The following is a 17,622-nucleotide window of genomic DNA, read 5'->3' as shown; positions in this document are numbered from 1 at the left end:
CGCCTTCAGCCGCCGCTCCTGCTGCGCCATCCGGCGCCAATATCCTTTTCACTTGCTTCCGTGTGTGTTCGCCGGGCACACGCCCTTGGGACGATGTGTGGACAGACACTCAGCACGTACAGCGTTTTACATTGGGTTCCCGTAGCGTAAGCTAGCTTACGCAACACGAGAGTACTCTCGTAAGAGAACGACACTCGGTTACTAACGTAACCTCGGTTCTCTCTAGATGAGGGAACGAGTGTTGTGTAACCCCTCCGTGCTTTGTGCTGCGTTCTGGTTTCGCTTCAGTATGAAAAACCAAGAGCAAGCTAGCTTACGCAACACTCGTTCCCTCATCTAGAGAGAACCGAGGTTACGTTAGTAACCGAGTGTCGTTAAGCATTACATCATGTAAAAGGTTTGTTAAAGTCACTAATAAAATCATCATAAGATGTCCAAAAAAAAGTATCAAATATGTTCTTTCTTCAGCTATTCTTCAAAAAAACTGCTCCCATGATACGGTGTGAGCAGAAATACGCTCACCCTTCCAATAAAACACTCTCCTCTGTCCACAAATCTGAGACTACACTCCACACACTATTAGAAATGTAAGAACACTGCCATCTGATTTGGCAGCCAACAAAGACATGAAATGAGCAAAGAAGATGAGGATGAGAGAGACACAGAAAGAGAGGAATCCAGTTTTTATCTCATCTAAGCTTTGCCACCAGCTTTGCCTGTCTGGTAAAAAAGTAACTGCTGTTGGGTAGAGGGCAATGCCCATGATGCATTGCGCTGATGGCCAGATTCCAATCTATCGTCTCATCAAGGTGTAGAATTCATAGGCTCTTTTGATCATAACTGCTGCTGGGACAAAAATCCCTCAAAAGAGTGTGTGCTTTACAGTCCTCTCTCTTATTGTTGATCTGTGGACACTGCAAAGAAAAAGAAAAACAAAAAAAATCCTGATAATTTCCACCAAATGTCCCTTGAAAGCCTTAATTATCTCCATCTGTGCCAATTCAGAGATGTTTTGCTGAGGCCATGAACGTACAGGAAAATGAATCTGAAGAAGCTTTGTGTTACACATGCACAAAGGAACAGTAAATCCAATCATCTTAAAGGAATAGTCAAGGTTCGGCATCAATAAGTTAATGATCAATAAACGACATCTGTGACATTCTGTTGATTACCACAGTTAATAATTTCAACACATCCCTCAGTTGTAAAAACACACAAAGCACTTTAAGCAGAGGTCTAAGAGGAAAATTAGGGTTTAGGGTTTAAACACAGGATTGTACAGCTAGTATAGGCTATTTGCTAAAGCACTTCTCCATTATTGATGAGGTGGCCTGCAATGTGATGTCACACTTCATTAAAAACTATATTAAACAAACTTACCATTTTTGCATGCGTGTGCAGTTATATGACCTCATATTAACTCAGACTGAATGAAATTTATACTTAAAAAAATAAATAAATTGTGAGATCACAGAACGCAGAACATAGGCGTGTAAGAAGGCTTAGCCTTCCCCTGGCAACGGACTTGAGACTAGCATGGAATTTTTCACTCAAATCTCTGCCTGCTGCCGTTTCAGATTGCTTTTAGAAGGAAAAACTGCCCATAATACAATTAAAATTAAATCTGAAAACATGTATATTAAAAAAAATACTATTATAGTATATAATAGCGCTGGGTATTGACACAAATTTCACAATTCGATTCGATTTCGATTCACAAGCTTGCAATTCGATTCGATTCAATATTGATTATTTTGGATATCAGGTACAATACATTGCAAATTTTCTCAAGGAAAACAAATCTCTTAACTATTATTGTAAACTATGGGAGTCAGTTGTAGCCTATAGGCTTAATTAGCCTACTATAATATTGAAGGTAAAAATTAACTGATTTGTATACAAACACTTAAAATACACTTATTTATTTTTATAATAATAAAGTTATATGAAATTATATAAAAATTTAAATGGTGGCTGTCATAAAAAACTTTCCAGATTTATTCAAACATGCATTAAATATTGAAGAACATAAAAAATTATAATGAATATGTAATATGGTGCATATATTTAACAAAATGCTCCTCTCTAGAGTACATTTTTCTAGCTGACTAACGAGTTTATGGTCACTGGATATGTTTTTTCTGAGGTAAATGTGACGTTACATGACATTGTTTCTAACGTCTTTCCACGGTTGAAACACTGATTGAGCGATTCCATGTGACATGATACGGACTTCGATAAGCTGTACTCTACCTTTTAACATACTTTCAGATGCTCATTCATGTTTATTTCGCGCTGTATCTGGTATTATTAAGGCGGAAGAGAAGATCATGTGCGCTCCGCGCTGCTGCTTCTCTTAAGCTGAGCTGCGCCAGAGCGATCTCACGCCACAGCGCCGAAACGGTAATCTGAGACTTTGTTTCATATCAATAACAACAAAGCACAAAGATTATTGCGATTTATTGGATGGGATGCACGCAACAATGTTCCATTCATTCATCAACTGAAAACAGGATGACTAATCGATTCTTGGGATTTAAGAATCGATATTGTTTCGTAAAAATGAGAATCAATTAAAATCGAGAAATCGATATTTTTTACCCAGCCCTAGTTTATAAATCATACTAAAATAAAAACAGTTCCAAAGTAATTGCATTACTGTAAGTACCGTACTGTTTTTGCTTGTTTTTGAACAAACTGGTTATAGACGACGTCACAGATGCTGTCAAGCTTGTATTAAAGCCATAAGCATATATGAGAGAAAGTCTATATAGGCCTAAACATCTTTGAGTGACGGATAAAGAAAGTTTGTGTAAATATATCAGCTCTCGGAGGACACTGGATCCGTCTTGAGTCAACATATGGGCTCTAATGCTAAGCCTCGCTCTGAAGGGTAGGAGCTGCCCCAGGAGAGAGGGCACACGCACCCTGCCAAACACACGTCCCACTGTCTGCTCCTTCTGTTCATTACAGAACAGCCTGACAGCAACAGAGCTTGCAAGAAACCCTGAGTCATCCATACATGTTATTTTACACCACCTACCCCAGTTTACACCAAGGAAGGCCAAAGTAGTAAAACATAACATGCATGAAGATATTCTAGACTCACATGCACACCCCAAGAAGACCTTAGTACAATATAGGACTGAAAAATATCTGCAAAACTAAGCAGAGGTCTGTCATGCAAAGTTGTACTCTCTTGGTTTATGCAATCCAATTATCCAATTACGCCCTTGAGGGAAGCTGGCATTTTGAAATAAATGCCATCTAAATGAACCAACAGCTCCTGTATAACTAAACAGCCTGTTGATTGTCATTATTTAAACACACGTTCAAAACAATCTGACATTTTAGCAGCCAGTACAATTGAGACGGCATATAAAGCAATGGAATTTTCCGTTTCAGAATATGGCCTGTACTTTTAGGCCTATGAGGAAATAGCATACAGAACCTAATGTCAAATTGATATTATATTATTCAGTGTAAATAAACTTTATTATCCAGTCTAGTGAATTTATTCAATGTTTAAAGTAATTATTATTTGTCATGTTAATATATTTGTAATTTCATTATTTGTTTTATTTTATCTATTGTAATATATACATATTGGGTTTATATAATTACTTGGCGTCTTTAACTACTATGTACTTACATCAAAAATAAGTACAATGTACTTATTGTGTCCATGTGGTTTTGCAGAACACTTGTGCTACTATTGAGGTGGGATATGGATAAGGTTAGGAAGAGGTTTGATGGTATGGGTAGGTTTAAGGGTGGGTTAAGGTGTAAGGAAAGGGTCAACAGTGTAATTATAGATATAATTGCAAAAATGAATTACATATGCAATTAAATACAGGTATTTTTTTAAATATAAGTATAATGTAAAAACATGGATGTACTAGGGCTGTCGAGCACGTTCATTTAATTTATCAGTTATGGGAAAATACCAGACCTACGAGGTTCATCTTACATTTCATATAGTTGATGGGGATGAACATGATTCAGCGCAACAACTCACTGTGTAATGTAGCCATTAGAATGCAGTAAGAAATACCGCTGTATGAGTTTTTTTTTTCTTATATTTATATCATGATAGAGTTGAGCAATATCACATGAGTAACGAGAGCAAAATCACACTCAGCCAAATTTGATGTGCGATTAATTATATCAATTAATTGGCATGTAATTAATTAGATAAAAAAAAAAAATGTATTGCTTGATAGCCCTTGTATGTACACAATAAGTGCAATGTATCAAATGATTAATATAAATATCATAGCATAGCAGTTAAAGACACCTAATATAAAGTGGGCCTAAATATTGTTAAATACACCTAATATAAAATGGGACTAAATATTGTATATGTAATTATGCTATTCAAATCTACATTCCCTGCCTTTTCATTTGGTTGGATGTTGGTACCATTTGTTCCTCTTTTATTTGTGGTTAATGACCAGAACACTCTGAGGGAGAGCACGTGCGAGACGGAACAGCTGCTGCTGTTAATGCCGTTTAAAAATCACATCGGCGGTGATGACGTGAAAGTGATATAGAAGCGTTGTGTCTTCAAGATGCAATTGGTATATGTGATCGGTCAAGTTTAGAGACCACAGATTGAGAACATTAAAGTTATTTGCTGATTCCGATCAGTGGCCAGTGAATCGGAATATTAATTGCCTACAACCTAATTAAGTACAGTGCCCTCCACAATTAATGGCACCCCTCGTAAATATGATCAAAACTGGCTGTAAAAAATAAATCTGCATCGTTTATCCTTTTGATCTTTCATTCAAAAAATTAGCAAAATTCTAACCTTTCATTTAAGTAAAAGAATTGAATGTGGGGGGGAAATCACATTATGAAATAAATGTTTTTCTCCAAAACACGTTGGCCACAATTATTGGCACCCTTTTATTAAATACTTTTTGCAATCTCCTTTTGACAAGATACCAGCTCTGAGTCTTCTCCTATAATGCCGGATGAGTTTGGAGAACACCTGACAAGAGATCAGAGACCATTCCTCCATACAGAATCTCTCCAGATCCTTCAGATTCCCAGATCCATGTTTGTGCTTCTTCTCTTCAGTTCAGCCCACTCATCAGGTCAGGGGACTGGGACGGTCATGGCAGAAGCTTCATTTTGTGCTCCGCAACAAATTTTTGTGTTGATTTTGATGTTTGTTTTGGATCGTTGTCCTGATGGAAGATCCAACCACGGCCCATTATAAGATTTCTAGCAGAAGGCGTCAGGTTTAGATTTTTTATCTGTTGATATTTGATAGAATCCACGATGCCATGTATCTGAACAAGAAGTCCAGGACCTCCAGCAGAAAAATATGCCCACAACAGTATATTAAATTGTACACATGGGGTACTTTTTATCCTTGTGTTCACCAAACCCATCTAGCGTGTTTGCTGCCAAAAAGCTATTTTTTTTAGTCTCATCTGACCACAGAACCCTGTGCCGTTTGAAGTTCCAGTCATGTCTGACAATTAAATTTGCTGGAGTTTGTTTCTGGAGGAGCGAGGAGGATTTTTCTTGAAACCCTCCCAAACAACATGTGGGGATGTAGGGTTTTTTTGGGGGCTTTCTGACCCCAAGACTCAACTAATCTCTGCAATTCTCCATCTGTGATCCTTGAAGAGTCTTTGGCCACTCAAACCATCCTCCTCACCGTGCATTAAGACAATATAGACACACGTCCTCTTCCAGGCAGATTCATAACATCTTTAGTTGATTATAACTTCTTAATTATTGCCCTGATGGTCAAAATAGGGATTTTCAATTCTTTAGCTATTGTCTTACAGCCACTTTCTATTTTGTGAAGTTCAACAATCTTTTGCTACGCATCAGAACTATATTCTGTGGTTTTACTCATTGTGATGGATGATTAAGGGGATTTGGCCTTTGTGTTTCCTCATATTTAAACTCCTGTGAAACACGAAGTCATAGCTGGACAGTTTCATGTTCCTAGTCACCCTGGTGTACTAAAAAAGGTAAATATTAATGGGAATATACTTCAGAGATATTTTACTCGTAAAAAATTCTAGGGTGCCAATAATTGTGGCCAACGTGTTTTGGAGAAAAACATTTATTTTATAATGTGATTTCCCCCCACTTTCAGTTTTACTTCAATGAAAGGTTAGAATTTTGCACATTTTTTGAATGAAAGATCAAAAGGATAAACGATGCAGATTTATTTTTTACAGCCAGTTTTGATCATATTTACCAGGGGTGCCATTAATTGTGGAGGGCACTGTATTAAAGTTACTTACATTATTGTCCTGCTACATTTTATAAATCTTTTATTCTATATAACTACATTCTATATAATTGTGCTGCATCACATATGTTATGGTGCGGTCACATTATCAAAATTTTGTAGGCAAAGATGTCTATTGTAAACAGGGTAGCGATGTAGGAAGCACACGCAGAAGTCACTTTCAAACAAAGCAGCTTTCTGTTAGGCTATATATTCACACTGCAAAACTTGCTCAATTCTGTTTGGCTGTTCACATTTTGTTTTTATGTGGGCAATATCAGATTCGGGTGTAAACAGGTCACAATCCTGAACTGACTTGCATGCGCAAAAGAACAATAACAAAGATGGTCATGGTCAAGTCAGCAAGTACACATTCATAAGGTGATGTGCCATGAAAGCCAGCGAATTTGTGCCCAGGCGATGAGGATGCAGACGAGGATGAGGAGAAAAAGAGAGCAAAGCTATTCTCGTACAGTTTTCCCTCAAGTTTTGCTTGTATAGAGCTGTCACAATAATACTTACATATTATAGCGTATAGCAGCTCACCGACTCTACACTGACACATATCACTAACGTCTTCCATATTCACTGAGTGAACAAAGAACTACTGGTATGTAAAATCTTTGGAGTGACTTGACCGATATGACTGTTCAGACTGAAGTCGAATTGCAAAACACTGCACCTGTATCTGATTTAGGAAGTGGCTCAAATCAGAATTGAAAAGATCAGATTCCATGTAGTATGTTCTGTTCACACTGTTATATAAAAAAATATAAAAACTTGAAGGATTCATTGACAATTACATTTTTTAACAGTCACTTGTCGCCACCTACTGGTGTAACGCTGTAACGATACAGTCGTTTTTTGAAGCGCCAAGTTACTTTCAAAAGGTGATTTGCTCTATTTTAATCGCTACCATAGACATCAGTGTTTATATCTTAAGTGTAAACTTTTATCCTAGTTCTTCTGTGATCATCTGAATATTTGTAACAGAAATAACCATACTGTGGTGTTGAAAAGACATATCAAATACAGACGCGATCTTATTCCGCGCACACGCAAACTTAGTCATGATAAAGGTCTAAAATGGTTCCAAACATAATTCCAGCACGCTCGCTTTACACGTTTCTCGGTTGAGCAGCACGCACGCGCATGAACCTGCTTAATCGACAATCGATAAGTTTTATTGACAATTAATCGATCGTCGATTAATCGTTAACATCTGAATACAAGACTACTATGAATTTCTACACACTGCATGGAAAACTGCAAACAACGGTTTGTACACCCACATTTGTTTTTGCAATTGATATAAAACAGAGACTGGCTTAAACCCATCACTTCTGGACACCAGCACCACTCTCGGCTGTATGCTCATAAAAACTCATAAAAAGACATTTTTCTGAGATTTAGAAAAATCTGCCTGTCACCTCAAAGTGACGCACTATAATAATCTTATTTCGTCTTACCATTTGCACCACCGCCCACTGGCAGCTGGCATTTGTCTTATGAGTGATGGTGATTTTGAGGGTTTATGAATTTAAGGAAATATATGGTCACTCACACACAGCACAAGCGGGTCAGGGGCTTGTTCTGCTGTTTGTGTGCATGTGAGCCGTCGGATCAGTGCACCAGTGTGTATATGTGTTTGTATGTGTGTGACTATAGGCTTTGCTCTGCAGGAGTGCGCACCTTATCTTGGCCTATAGTGCCATTTGCCACACATCACTGGGTAATTGGATCCATCTTTGGTCACAGACAAGCATGTGGGTGTATGAATTCATGTGTTTATGTGTATGTATGTTCATATGTATACAATATATCTATATGCTCTAGGTCTGTGTACTATTCTTTAAATAATCATGATAATAATAATGTAGTCTGAGGTGTGGCCTGCCGCTAGTTAGTAATTTTCTGATGCTGCATGGCGGTAGTTAAAGTGACGAAAGGTAGCCTATCTCTTTCATGCTTGTTCATGGTTTTGCCAAACTAGCCACAACATCACAAGCAGCACATTTTGCGGGGACTTGATTTCTATATTGCTGTGATGCCTCAGGTTGCCTGGTCCACATGAAAATTTATTGGATCAATGTAATGCTCCTAATCTGCATAAAAATCCACCATGAACAAGAATAGACTGAATGTTACATTTTAGAAACAGACATTATATGACAAATTGCTCGAATTAAAACCATAAAAAGTATGCCTTCTGGTGAAGCAGTACCCTTATTGTAAATGTTCTGTTCTCTATTTTATGTTACAGTGTATTGCATAAGAGCACAATAAAGGGTGTGTTTCCCAAAAGCACTGTTAGGCATTATCTGCACCTAGACCAACATTTGTTTGTGCAGTTACTGTAATATGAAGCAGAGGTGTCTCCTTCACTAACTTTCTGGACACCACTCGACTGTATGCTCATCTAAACACATTAGACATCTTGCTGAGATTTAGAAAAATCTGCCTGTCACCACAAAGTGACGCACTACTGTAATCTTATTTCGTCCTTCCATTTGCACCACCGCCCACTGGCAGCTGGCATTTGTCTTGTGAGTGATGGTGAGAGTTTGCAGGTTTATGATTTAAGGAGATGAATGGTCACTCGCATACGGCACAATCGGGTCGGGGGTCATCCTCCTGTGCAACATAGTTCAACAATTTGTGTTGCCAGAATTCATAGTTTTTGAAAAGTGTGCATGTGTGAATGTGCTCTAGTACACGGGAGAACCCCAGAGTATGACGTAAGAGCATTTGAATAAAATGAATCGTTCCTTGAATCATTAACGAGAGTTCTATATTGTTGAACCAGCATGCTTTGCTTACGTTACTACACTTTCGGGAAACAGTCGTGACTAGCTAGACAATTTCTCCAACGACACATCGCACTATGATGGTTAAGCAGCGGGTTACGTTGTTGTATGGGAAACGTGCCTCTGATTGGCTCTGTTTTGTGACAGCACATTTTTTGCATTCACTGTGGACAGACAAATTGATTGACACTGAAATCTTGTTGTACACATACACAGGAAACAGTTCAAGAAAAAATATATGACTGTGTCAGCATGTTGAGGTCTCTATGTGAGCTTGCTCAAAGGCATCATTGATGAATGGTTAAATATTTTGCTGCTGTATCACTCCACCATTAAAAAAACACAAGGCTACATTAGCTTTCTCCCTTTATCTTCAGAATACTATTCCTTTTCCATTAAACTGAACTAAAAAAAAAAAAAAAAAAAAAAAAAAATGGCAGTATGGAAAACATATTATGCATTACATTATGACAGTCAATCAATTCTGTATTCTGAATTAATTAAGCGTCAGCTAATTAATTTGATTAGTCACATATCACATATCAATATTTGCTGAGAAAGGCCTCCGAATGAAGATGAAGAAATGGAAGACTTACAATATTGTGGAAGACAAGTAAAACTAAACAAATATATATATATATATATATATTTTTTTTTTTTTTAAGCTGTAAAAGTCAATATTGTTTGTTTTACTTTTGACTCATTGAACACAAGCCGATCACAGTTATACATTTTAAAATCGAGTTAAACGATAAGTCAATCTTTCCAATATGGCAAACAGCACAGGTTCTTGTATTCAGCCTGCACTATTTTCTAATTGCTGGTCTATGTACACAAAGATTTCCATTTCTGCTGTTTTATCATGACTAATTGATTATCAGCATTTAGTGGCATGGGTTTTAAGACACTGTGTCAACTTAAAAGTCGTTCAAGCTGCATTCCATCGGTTTTCGAATAAAATAATATCTGACTGCAGACTCACAAAACATGAAGGGTATACAAGCTTAAATTGCTCAAATGGTAGGAAAGTCCCTTATTACAGAATCTATGTACAGATGTATGTAGTATTATATGTATATATATATATATATATATATATATATATATATATATATATATGGTAGATGGAAATCATTATTGCCTTTGGAAAACAATGGAAGAACAGAAGATCTACTGTTCCTATTGTCAAAGTTTGCATGCCCTTGACATGTTCACCTGCCCCCTCTCTGCCGTCTCTAGCGGGACTCCCACCTTTCACACTGCTTTTCCTGCACTGCACTTTGTTCCAGTCAGTATTGCCTGTGGCTGTTTCTGTACCTGCTTCCACTCTTACTCTCTTGAAATCAAGCACAGACATTCACTGTTGGGTTAGTCAAGCCAATATTTTGAAAAAAAGAGAGAAGGAATGTGATTTAAGCCGTTTACCCATAGAAAGGAGAGTTCATTATAATTTCAAGAACATGTGTTAAATATGTCCTCTATGATCATCATATTATTTGGTCACTATTATTTTTATTACTATGATAAAAAGTTTTGTTTTGACAGAAGGCAGTCAATGAGATACACTGCATAAAACGTTATAGGCTACTAATGAAAATAATAATAATTCTGGCAATAAAAAAATAAAGCAAAACAATAGTTTTAAAGGTAATTTAATGACTAGCTTGATTGCCTTTATCAGTTAACTTGGTAATGTCAGGATAACATTTCTATAACTTTAACAATCTTTGGCTTTCATGCAAATACAATCTATTATTTCCCAACTACATGCAATGTGTAATAATAAATAGCTTGTTAGACTCACTATATGCATGCACATAATATGAATTTCCAACTGACTGAAGCTAATAACTTTAAACCGGTAGCGCAGTCGTCATCTCTGGTAAAGAAAACTACGTTCTCCTTAAAGACCAAATGGTCAAAAAAATAACAATAATAAAAAATACAAAAATCTTTCATCAATGTCTCTAGGTGTTCATAAAACATTTTAAAACAATTCGAGAGATTGAACTGCTACTTTCTGTTAGTTTTCCAAATAACCTCACGTTTAACTAAAGCAATTTACCTAAGCATTAGTAGTAGTATCTCTCTGTCCAGTAAAGAAAAAGAAAAAAAGAAATCACTTCAGTAGCTACCTGATCTTGCTGTTGAGCTGCTTTGGTCGATACATTGGACTCCTTTGCTGTGGTCATGATAACAAATTACCACAGACAGCAAGAGACATTCAGTTTGTTTCGATACTGCTGGCGGTTATACAGAGGAGAGAAGATGCTGAAGGGGGAAACTGTAGAAATGCAGCAAAATCCCAGTGAGACGCGAGATTTGATCTTTAGAATCGTTCTTCTGAGGATTGGTGCGCAACGGTTGCTAAATTACACTGCGAAAGAGAGAGAGAGAGAAGAAGAGGAAAAGAGGACACGGAGACCACCGATCAAAGCTTGGTTACCGACACCGGTCGACTGCGAGCACACCACGAGCTTTTATCATCTCCCTTCACGCGCTTGCCGCCTTTTCACCCCCGCCTCTGTGCACGAGGCGCACACGCGCGCGCGGCTGCCGCCTTTTCACCTCCTGAAGCGAGCAAACGAAAAAGGTGGAAACTAGCAAGTGTGTGGGTAGGCTACGTGTGTTTTGTACATTATGACAGTTTAAGTTCTTGTTTGTGTATGACAGTTATTATGTTACGGACATATATGCGTGATTTGGCACGCAGAAAGTGTGCAAAGAGCGCTTCTTTTATAAGCACTATAAAGCTGTCACTTTTAGTTAATCACGATCTCACAAAGTTTATTTAAAAGAAATGAAGGTGACTGCATAATTAATCTCTTGATTATAATGCCTATACTTTGTTATAATGGTAGTATTTGTAAGTAAACTCGCACACAAACTCCTGAGTTTTGAGCAGTAACCTAAGTTCAACATCTCTGACAGGCCATTGCGTTCAAGAAATCAACAGAAATGTCTGTGATTGGCTATATTGCTCAATGCTGAAAAAAATCATCTAAATAGAAACCTTTTATGCTGTGTTGCCAGATTAGGCGGTTTTGAATTTGATTGTGTGGGTAAAAATTGGTTTGGGAGCGTGGACAAAATTTTTACTGGTCGGGTGTCAATTTGGTGGTTTCAAGGGCCAGATTTACTTAACAGGGCAAATTAGCGTGAGATCGCAATCCCATAAAAGCAGCAGAGTAGAAAGTTATATCTACTGATGACGTGCAAATTAAAGAACACAGGCGCAGCAGGATCATTTCCATAATGACCAACGCAATCTACCAAGAGCAGCGCAAATTAGCTTCTGGTTTAAGACATGCTTTTTTGGGGCGTTAAATAACCCTTTATGGTACAGCATTGTCATATGACAACAATTCATTTCTACTCATTTCCTTGTTATTCAGAAAAAAATACAATTTATTGCACTATGGGAATTAAAAGGACAGACCTTAAGGTAGCCAATTTTAAGTCACATGATATTTGCTGTTTTTAAGTCACATGATATTTGAATGTCCCTCCAAACCTCTTTCCCACTGTCACCCTCACAAGGATGACACCTGTTGATGTGCTCCAGAAAATGCTCTATTAACCTCATTTCTCAACATCTCTTCTCAAGGGGAATTTTTTTTGCAGCATCTTTGATAAGTAAATGAGATGTTTTTATTCACAAATCAACTGTGTCTAACATAGTTTTACTGTAAATTGAGAAAATATCAATGTTTCCATATACCAAAGCTGTACCACTATGGAAAAATTGGTATGTTGCCAAATGGCAACGCTGTACCAGTAGAATTGCAGTAATGTATTTCCCCATTGGGATTTTTTTTTTATAGATAAAGCATCAACAATATGATTGCAGTTATTTATTAATTTGAAGTGTTTATTGTAGGATAGCTGTATTTATGTAAATAAAATAACAAATTGATTTATTCTTTTCAGAAAAATGAATACAGCAACATTTAACGCAAAGGACAATAGGAAGAGTGCAGAGTTAGTCTTCCATGTGATGAGAGGAGTTATGAGTTAGCCAAATGTATCTATCAATCTCTAAAAGAAATGTGCAATTAAATAGAAAAGAAAATCATAATAAAAAACAACATAATGCTGTAATGTGCACTTTTCATGATTAGGTAATCTCAGCAGCTGTAATCGTATTCACTATTATTTTTCTGATTAATTGTTAAGCTTTGAGAAAGACAAGGTAATAAAACATTCAGGGCTGTACTAAAACATGTGGGCCTTGTATTTTTGTGTACAGACATCACCGATTGGGTGTGTGTACAGGCATTTTGAAATTTCTGTAACACAAGATGTGCATGCTTTTGAATTATTCTAATAAATACAATTAGCATATTTTTCAGAGATGTCAAAGTTGCTTTAGGGGCCAATTTGACCCCAGACATTACAGGAGGGTTAAGCCCCCTTAGCCCACCCCTTGTGCAGCCCATGCTGGCACCAAAATTAGTTTACAATAGCAGAAATAATTCCTTTTAATGAAAATAAAGGTTATAAAAAATATTTTTGCATACAAATTTTCATGTAATTAAATGAAAATTCAGTCAGCGGAGACTTGTGGTGTGAGCAGGCGAAAGTCTTAAGCCTTCCCCAACCTTTCACATGCTCCTCCTATGCATGAACATAATCTGTAGTTATTTTGCACCTGTTTTCTGATTCTTGCAGATATTCCATTTATACTGTGCCACTGTGTCTCAATTTCTTTTTATTATTCCTTCCACTGTAATTTATGTCAAGGGATTTAACAGTATCCTATGTCCTTCACATCCAGCACACACGCCGACGGTGACACCTTAAACCACTTCCAAGAAGCTTTGAGAGTAGCTCAACTGCTTTCATATCAATGTAGGTTTTTACAGTAACAAGCTACATTGCTCGAGGCTTTTAATGTCACATTAAAATGTCAACTTATGTGTCGTACATGCTACGAAAAATTGTGTCTGTGCGATGTATACATTTACCACAGTAGCATGCATGAGATTTGTTTGTGTGAAGTGAGTGTTTGTTGTGTGCTTGTTTGTGTTTCAGGTTAATCAAGGACTGCAAAATTAACCTACATTACGATTTGGCTTAGTGCGATCGTTTAAACTAAATAAGTGTATGCACAGCGTGTTTCATAGTGAAGCGCACCACAGTGATCAGAGCGAATTTGATTTCGAATTTGTGGATAGCTACATTTTAGAATTTCAAACAAAAATGTAAAAAATTGGGTGGGATATTTGATGCTAATTTGACTTTTGATCCTCATGTCCTAGAATACTGTCAAAACATTATTTTTATTTTTTTCATCTTAGAAACTTTGCCAGACTATGTTGTTATTTCCAGTGACTGAAAAGTTAATTACTCTACTGGCCGGGGTTTCAAAAGCTACTCTAAGCAAATTACAGTTTGTTAAAATTCTGCCACCAGAATCCTGACAAGACAAGGGATCACATCACTCCTATTTTGGAATCCTTACACTTGCTCCCTGTCAGGTTTCGTGTTGATTTTAAAATGATCATGCTTACCTATAAGGCGGGACCTTACATGGTCTGGCTCCTCAATATTTGTCAGAACTCGTAATCCCCCACATCCCAACGCATGATCTCTGCTCCTCTGAAGCTGGTCTTTTAACTCTCCCGCCAACTCGTCTAAGATCTATGGGTGATAGGGCTTTCTCTTCATTTGCTCAAAAACTATGGAAATCTCTGCCCTCTGAGTTTGAATGACTGGAAAAGTCATGCAAGTTGGTCATATAATGTGGGAAACCTGAATGCAGAATTAAGACCATTTAACCAAAAGCAAAAATACCATAATGTGCCATATGTACTGTAACATTGTCACGATACAGAGGGAAGCAGACAAGTAAGTGATATGTAAACCGTTTTATTGAGCAGTGGCCCAGATCCGAACAGTTATGCAGACAGGTGAGCTTGTGGCAGAGTGAAAGAACGGATGAAGGACTTAGCTGGATGATAATATGGGTTTGTGTCTTGTAGATGGAGAGAGGGAGAGAGAGAGAGAGAGAGAGAGAGAGAGAGGGAGAGAGAGAGAGAGAGAGAGAGAGAGAGAGAGAGAGAGAGAGAGAGAGAGAGAGAGATCAGCAGGCTGTAGGCGGATGACATTCGAGTAAGGCATCCTTGAAGTGGGTAAGTACAGGTAAGTATCAGGGTAGCGTCTGTATGTATTCATAGGGACAAGACCAGACAAGGGAGTGAAGGAGAAGAGAGTCTATATAGTGTGCGCTGATGATGATGTGCAGGTGCAGTGAATCATGATGATGTGCAGGTGCAGGGAATTTATAATTCTGGGGAGAGTGAACGAGTGGGCGGAGCGTGCTGATCTGGTGACTCCGTTACAACCATATTCAGGTGATTATGAGCAAGTCATACAGAAGACACGTGTTCAAATGCCTTGTTTAATCTCTAATTCTTGATAAACGTATTTGGTCCATTTTTAGAGATAAAGACTCTTCAGTCAAATGTTTTGCGTCTAACTAATTTAGTTAAATTCAGAACAATAACAGGGCGCCATTCTAAATGTTAATTAATTCTCTTTTTAGTCCTCCTCAAGGTCTCTGATGTTCTGCTTCTTGAACATGCTTTGCCTTCTCTGTTAATTAAGGGCAAGGCAAAGTGTGTTCTTTTCACCATGCAGGCAAATTATTCCGGAATACCCAAAGGCATCAGGGGTCATGTGATTCCAAAACCAAAACTCAGAGCGTGGATTTGCTCATATCCTTCAAGCGTGGAGCTCTGTGTTCAGGAACGCGGAGGGAAATGGCAGTGCCATTCGGTGCCATCTCTTAATTAATACGCGTAAGGCGCTTTATCGTTATCCCCTGCCGGCGGAAGACAAGAGAGAAGCCCATATGTGCCCAACCGCATGCTGAGCAACACAAACTCAACGGCCCGTCCATCAGCATTAAAAAGGGGCTGGTACTTGACACGTATTTTTAGTTCAATAGCAGGGAGTTCAATGTCAACACACTGTCCCTCTTAACATATGTTATTCAAATATAGCTCGAGAGGAAAAGGACACATAATTTTGTCATCTGAGATGAGTGGCTTGCAGCGTGTGAAGCCGAGCGAACTCCCCCATGAGCTCACATTCACTGTGCCAAAATTCAACGGTTTTGCCATCCAAGTTCTGCTCTACTACTTGTCCTTCAAATCAACTCTTATTTTTCATCAACTCTGTGATGGGTGAAATGAAAGATCTCTTCTCAGCAAATCAATCACCTCCAAGCTAATGGCATTCGTTTTGGTCACAGTCGCCAGTAGCATGCTGAAGGATACAGCCACTCTGCAAGCCACATAATAGATGTTATTATGCTGCGGTAGGGCCCAGGCAGTGTATACACAGCCTTATTGGTAATACTGACAAATAACTATTCAAAAAATGATAGATGACCTTGGTTGGCAGGTCTTTAAATACACATTTTGCAAGCATTACAGATGAACTGGCTGACAAAGGCAGACAGGAAGAAAGTACTCCCTAGCCTAATTACTAGACTCCAGTGCCAACCTAAATGGTTCGCACAGTTTTAATGAACCCTTTGATGCATATCCATTATAGTGGATGAACCATTAAAAGCCATTTTAACCACTAGGTGTGCATTTCCAAAAGAGTCGTTAGGCAACTACGATTGAAAATTCTGTTGTTACTAACATTGTTCAATGATTCTTTGTTTCCTGAAACCATAGTTCAAACGAACATTCACAAACTTGGTTGATTGGTCACTACATTCAAGAGATAACCAACACTGCTCACCGCAAACGCATAGTAAATAGAAACATTTGATGTTTTCCAGAGCGCAAACACGCACTGGAGCGTTTAACAAATCTGTTTCTTCAGTGTGATATTACAGTATCAACCGAGGGTGCTCTTGCTTTCATTTGAGCTCCTTCAAGCACCCCTGTAGAACTGGGCCTGCCTGTATAATTTGCTCTTCCTCTTTTTCTTCTTAACCAGTTTCTAGGTCAAACATATATGGCTGAATTAAACCAATATTTCCACTTGCCATTGTGTAGCGTTTACTGCAGTTGACCGAGTGGATCAGGTAGTCTGAGCTGGTGTGATTGAGTGAAGGCGAGGACTAATTTGCATTTTCATAAGTCTGCATATACTAATTGAATGCAAGGGTGTAGAGTTACATTCAAGCTATTTTAAGGCATGAATAACTTATTTTCAAAGTAAAAACAAAAGTTAAATATGTCATTTTGATCATCAAATATGAGTTTTGAGGGATACTATTATTCACTGCAGTAGAGTTGTCAAAAGTACCGACTTCGGTACCAGGTCGGTACTGAAATTGAAAAAATGTGATGATACCAGGATTTCCCTCTAGCATTTTGAGCACTGTTGAACAGATTCTTAAACACCTCTGATTGGACACTGTGTTGACGCGCCCCTGCGAGGGGCAAGGGGCGATGGGGTTATGTGGCGAGCAGGACGAGGCCGGTGGCGTGATTAATGAAGAGCGACACCTGCGCGACGCACCGGTCTCGTATCTCTCACGGAGAAGCAGAATCATAAAGGAGGAGCGACGACAGTGAAGAGCGAGAG

General features: G+C 38.1%; 1 protein-coding gene across 3 annotated transcripts in view; it reads right to left on the bottom strand.

Moving 5' to 3' along the window:
- Window positions 1-17,622, bottom strand: part of dpp6a (dipeptidyl-peptidase 6a) — a 410,674-nt gene that overhangs the window by 187,003 nt on the left and 206,049 nt on the right. Inside the window, exon 1 of one of the 3 annotated variants that reach the window (XM_084398649.1) lies at window positions 11,205-11,564. The exons of the other annotated variants lie outside the window; for them this stretch is intronic. Coding sequence (XP_084254775.1) covers window positions 11,205-11,261 — 57 coding nt within the window. The 5' untranslated portion in view covers window positions 11,262-11,564. Of the gene's footprint in view, window positions 1-11,204; window positions 11,565-17,622 lie in introns of those variants that run through there. 3 annotated transcript variants of the gene reach the window in all.

Source organism: Rutilus rutilus (genome assembly GCF_951802725.1).
Source record: "Rutilus rutilus genome assembly, chromosome: 24".
Taxonomy (NCBI): Eukaryota; Metazoa; Chordata; class Actinopteri; order Cypriniformes; family Leuciscidae; genus Rutilus; species Rutilus rutilus.
Note: the sequence above shows the minus strand (reverse complement) of the source record. Positions and strands in the feature narration are given on the sequence as shown.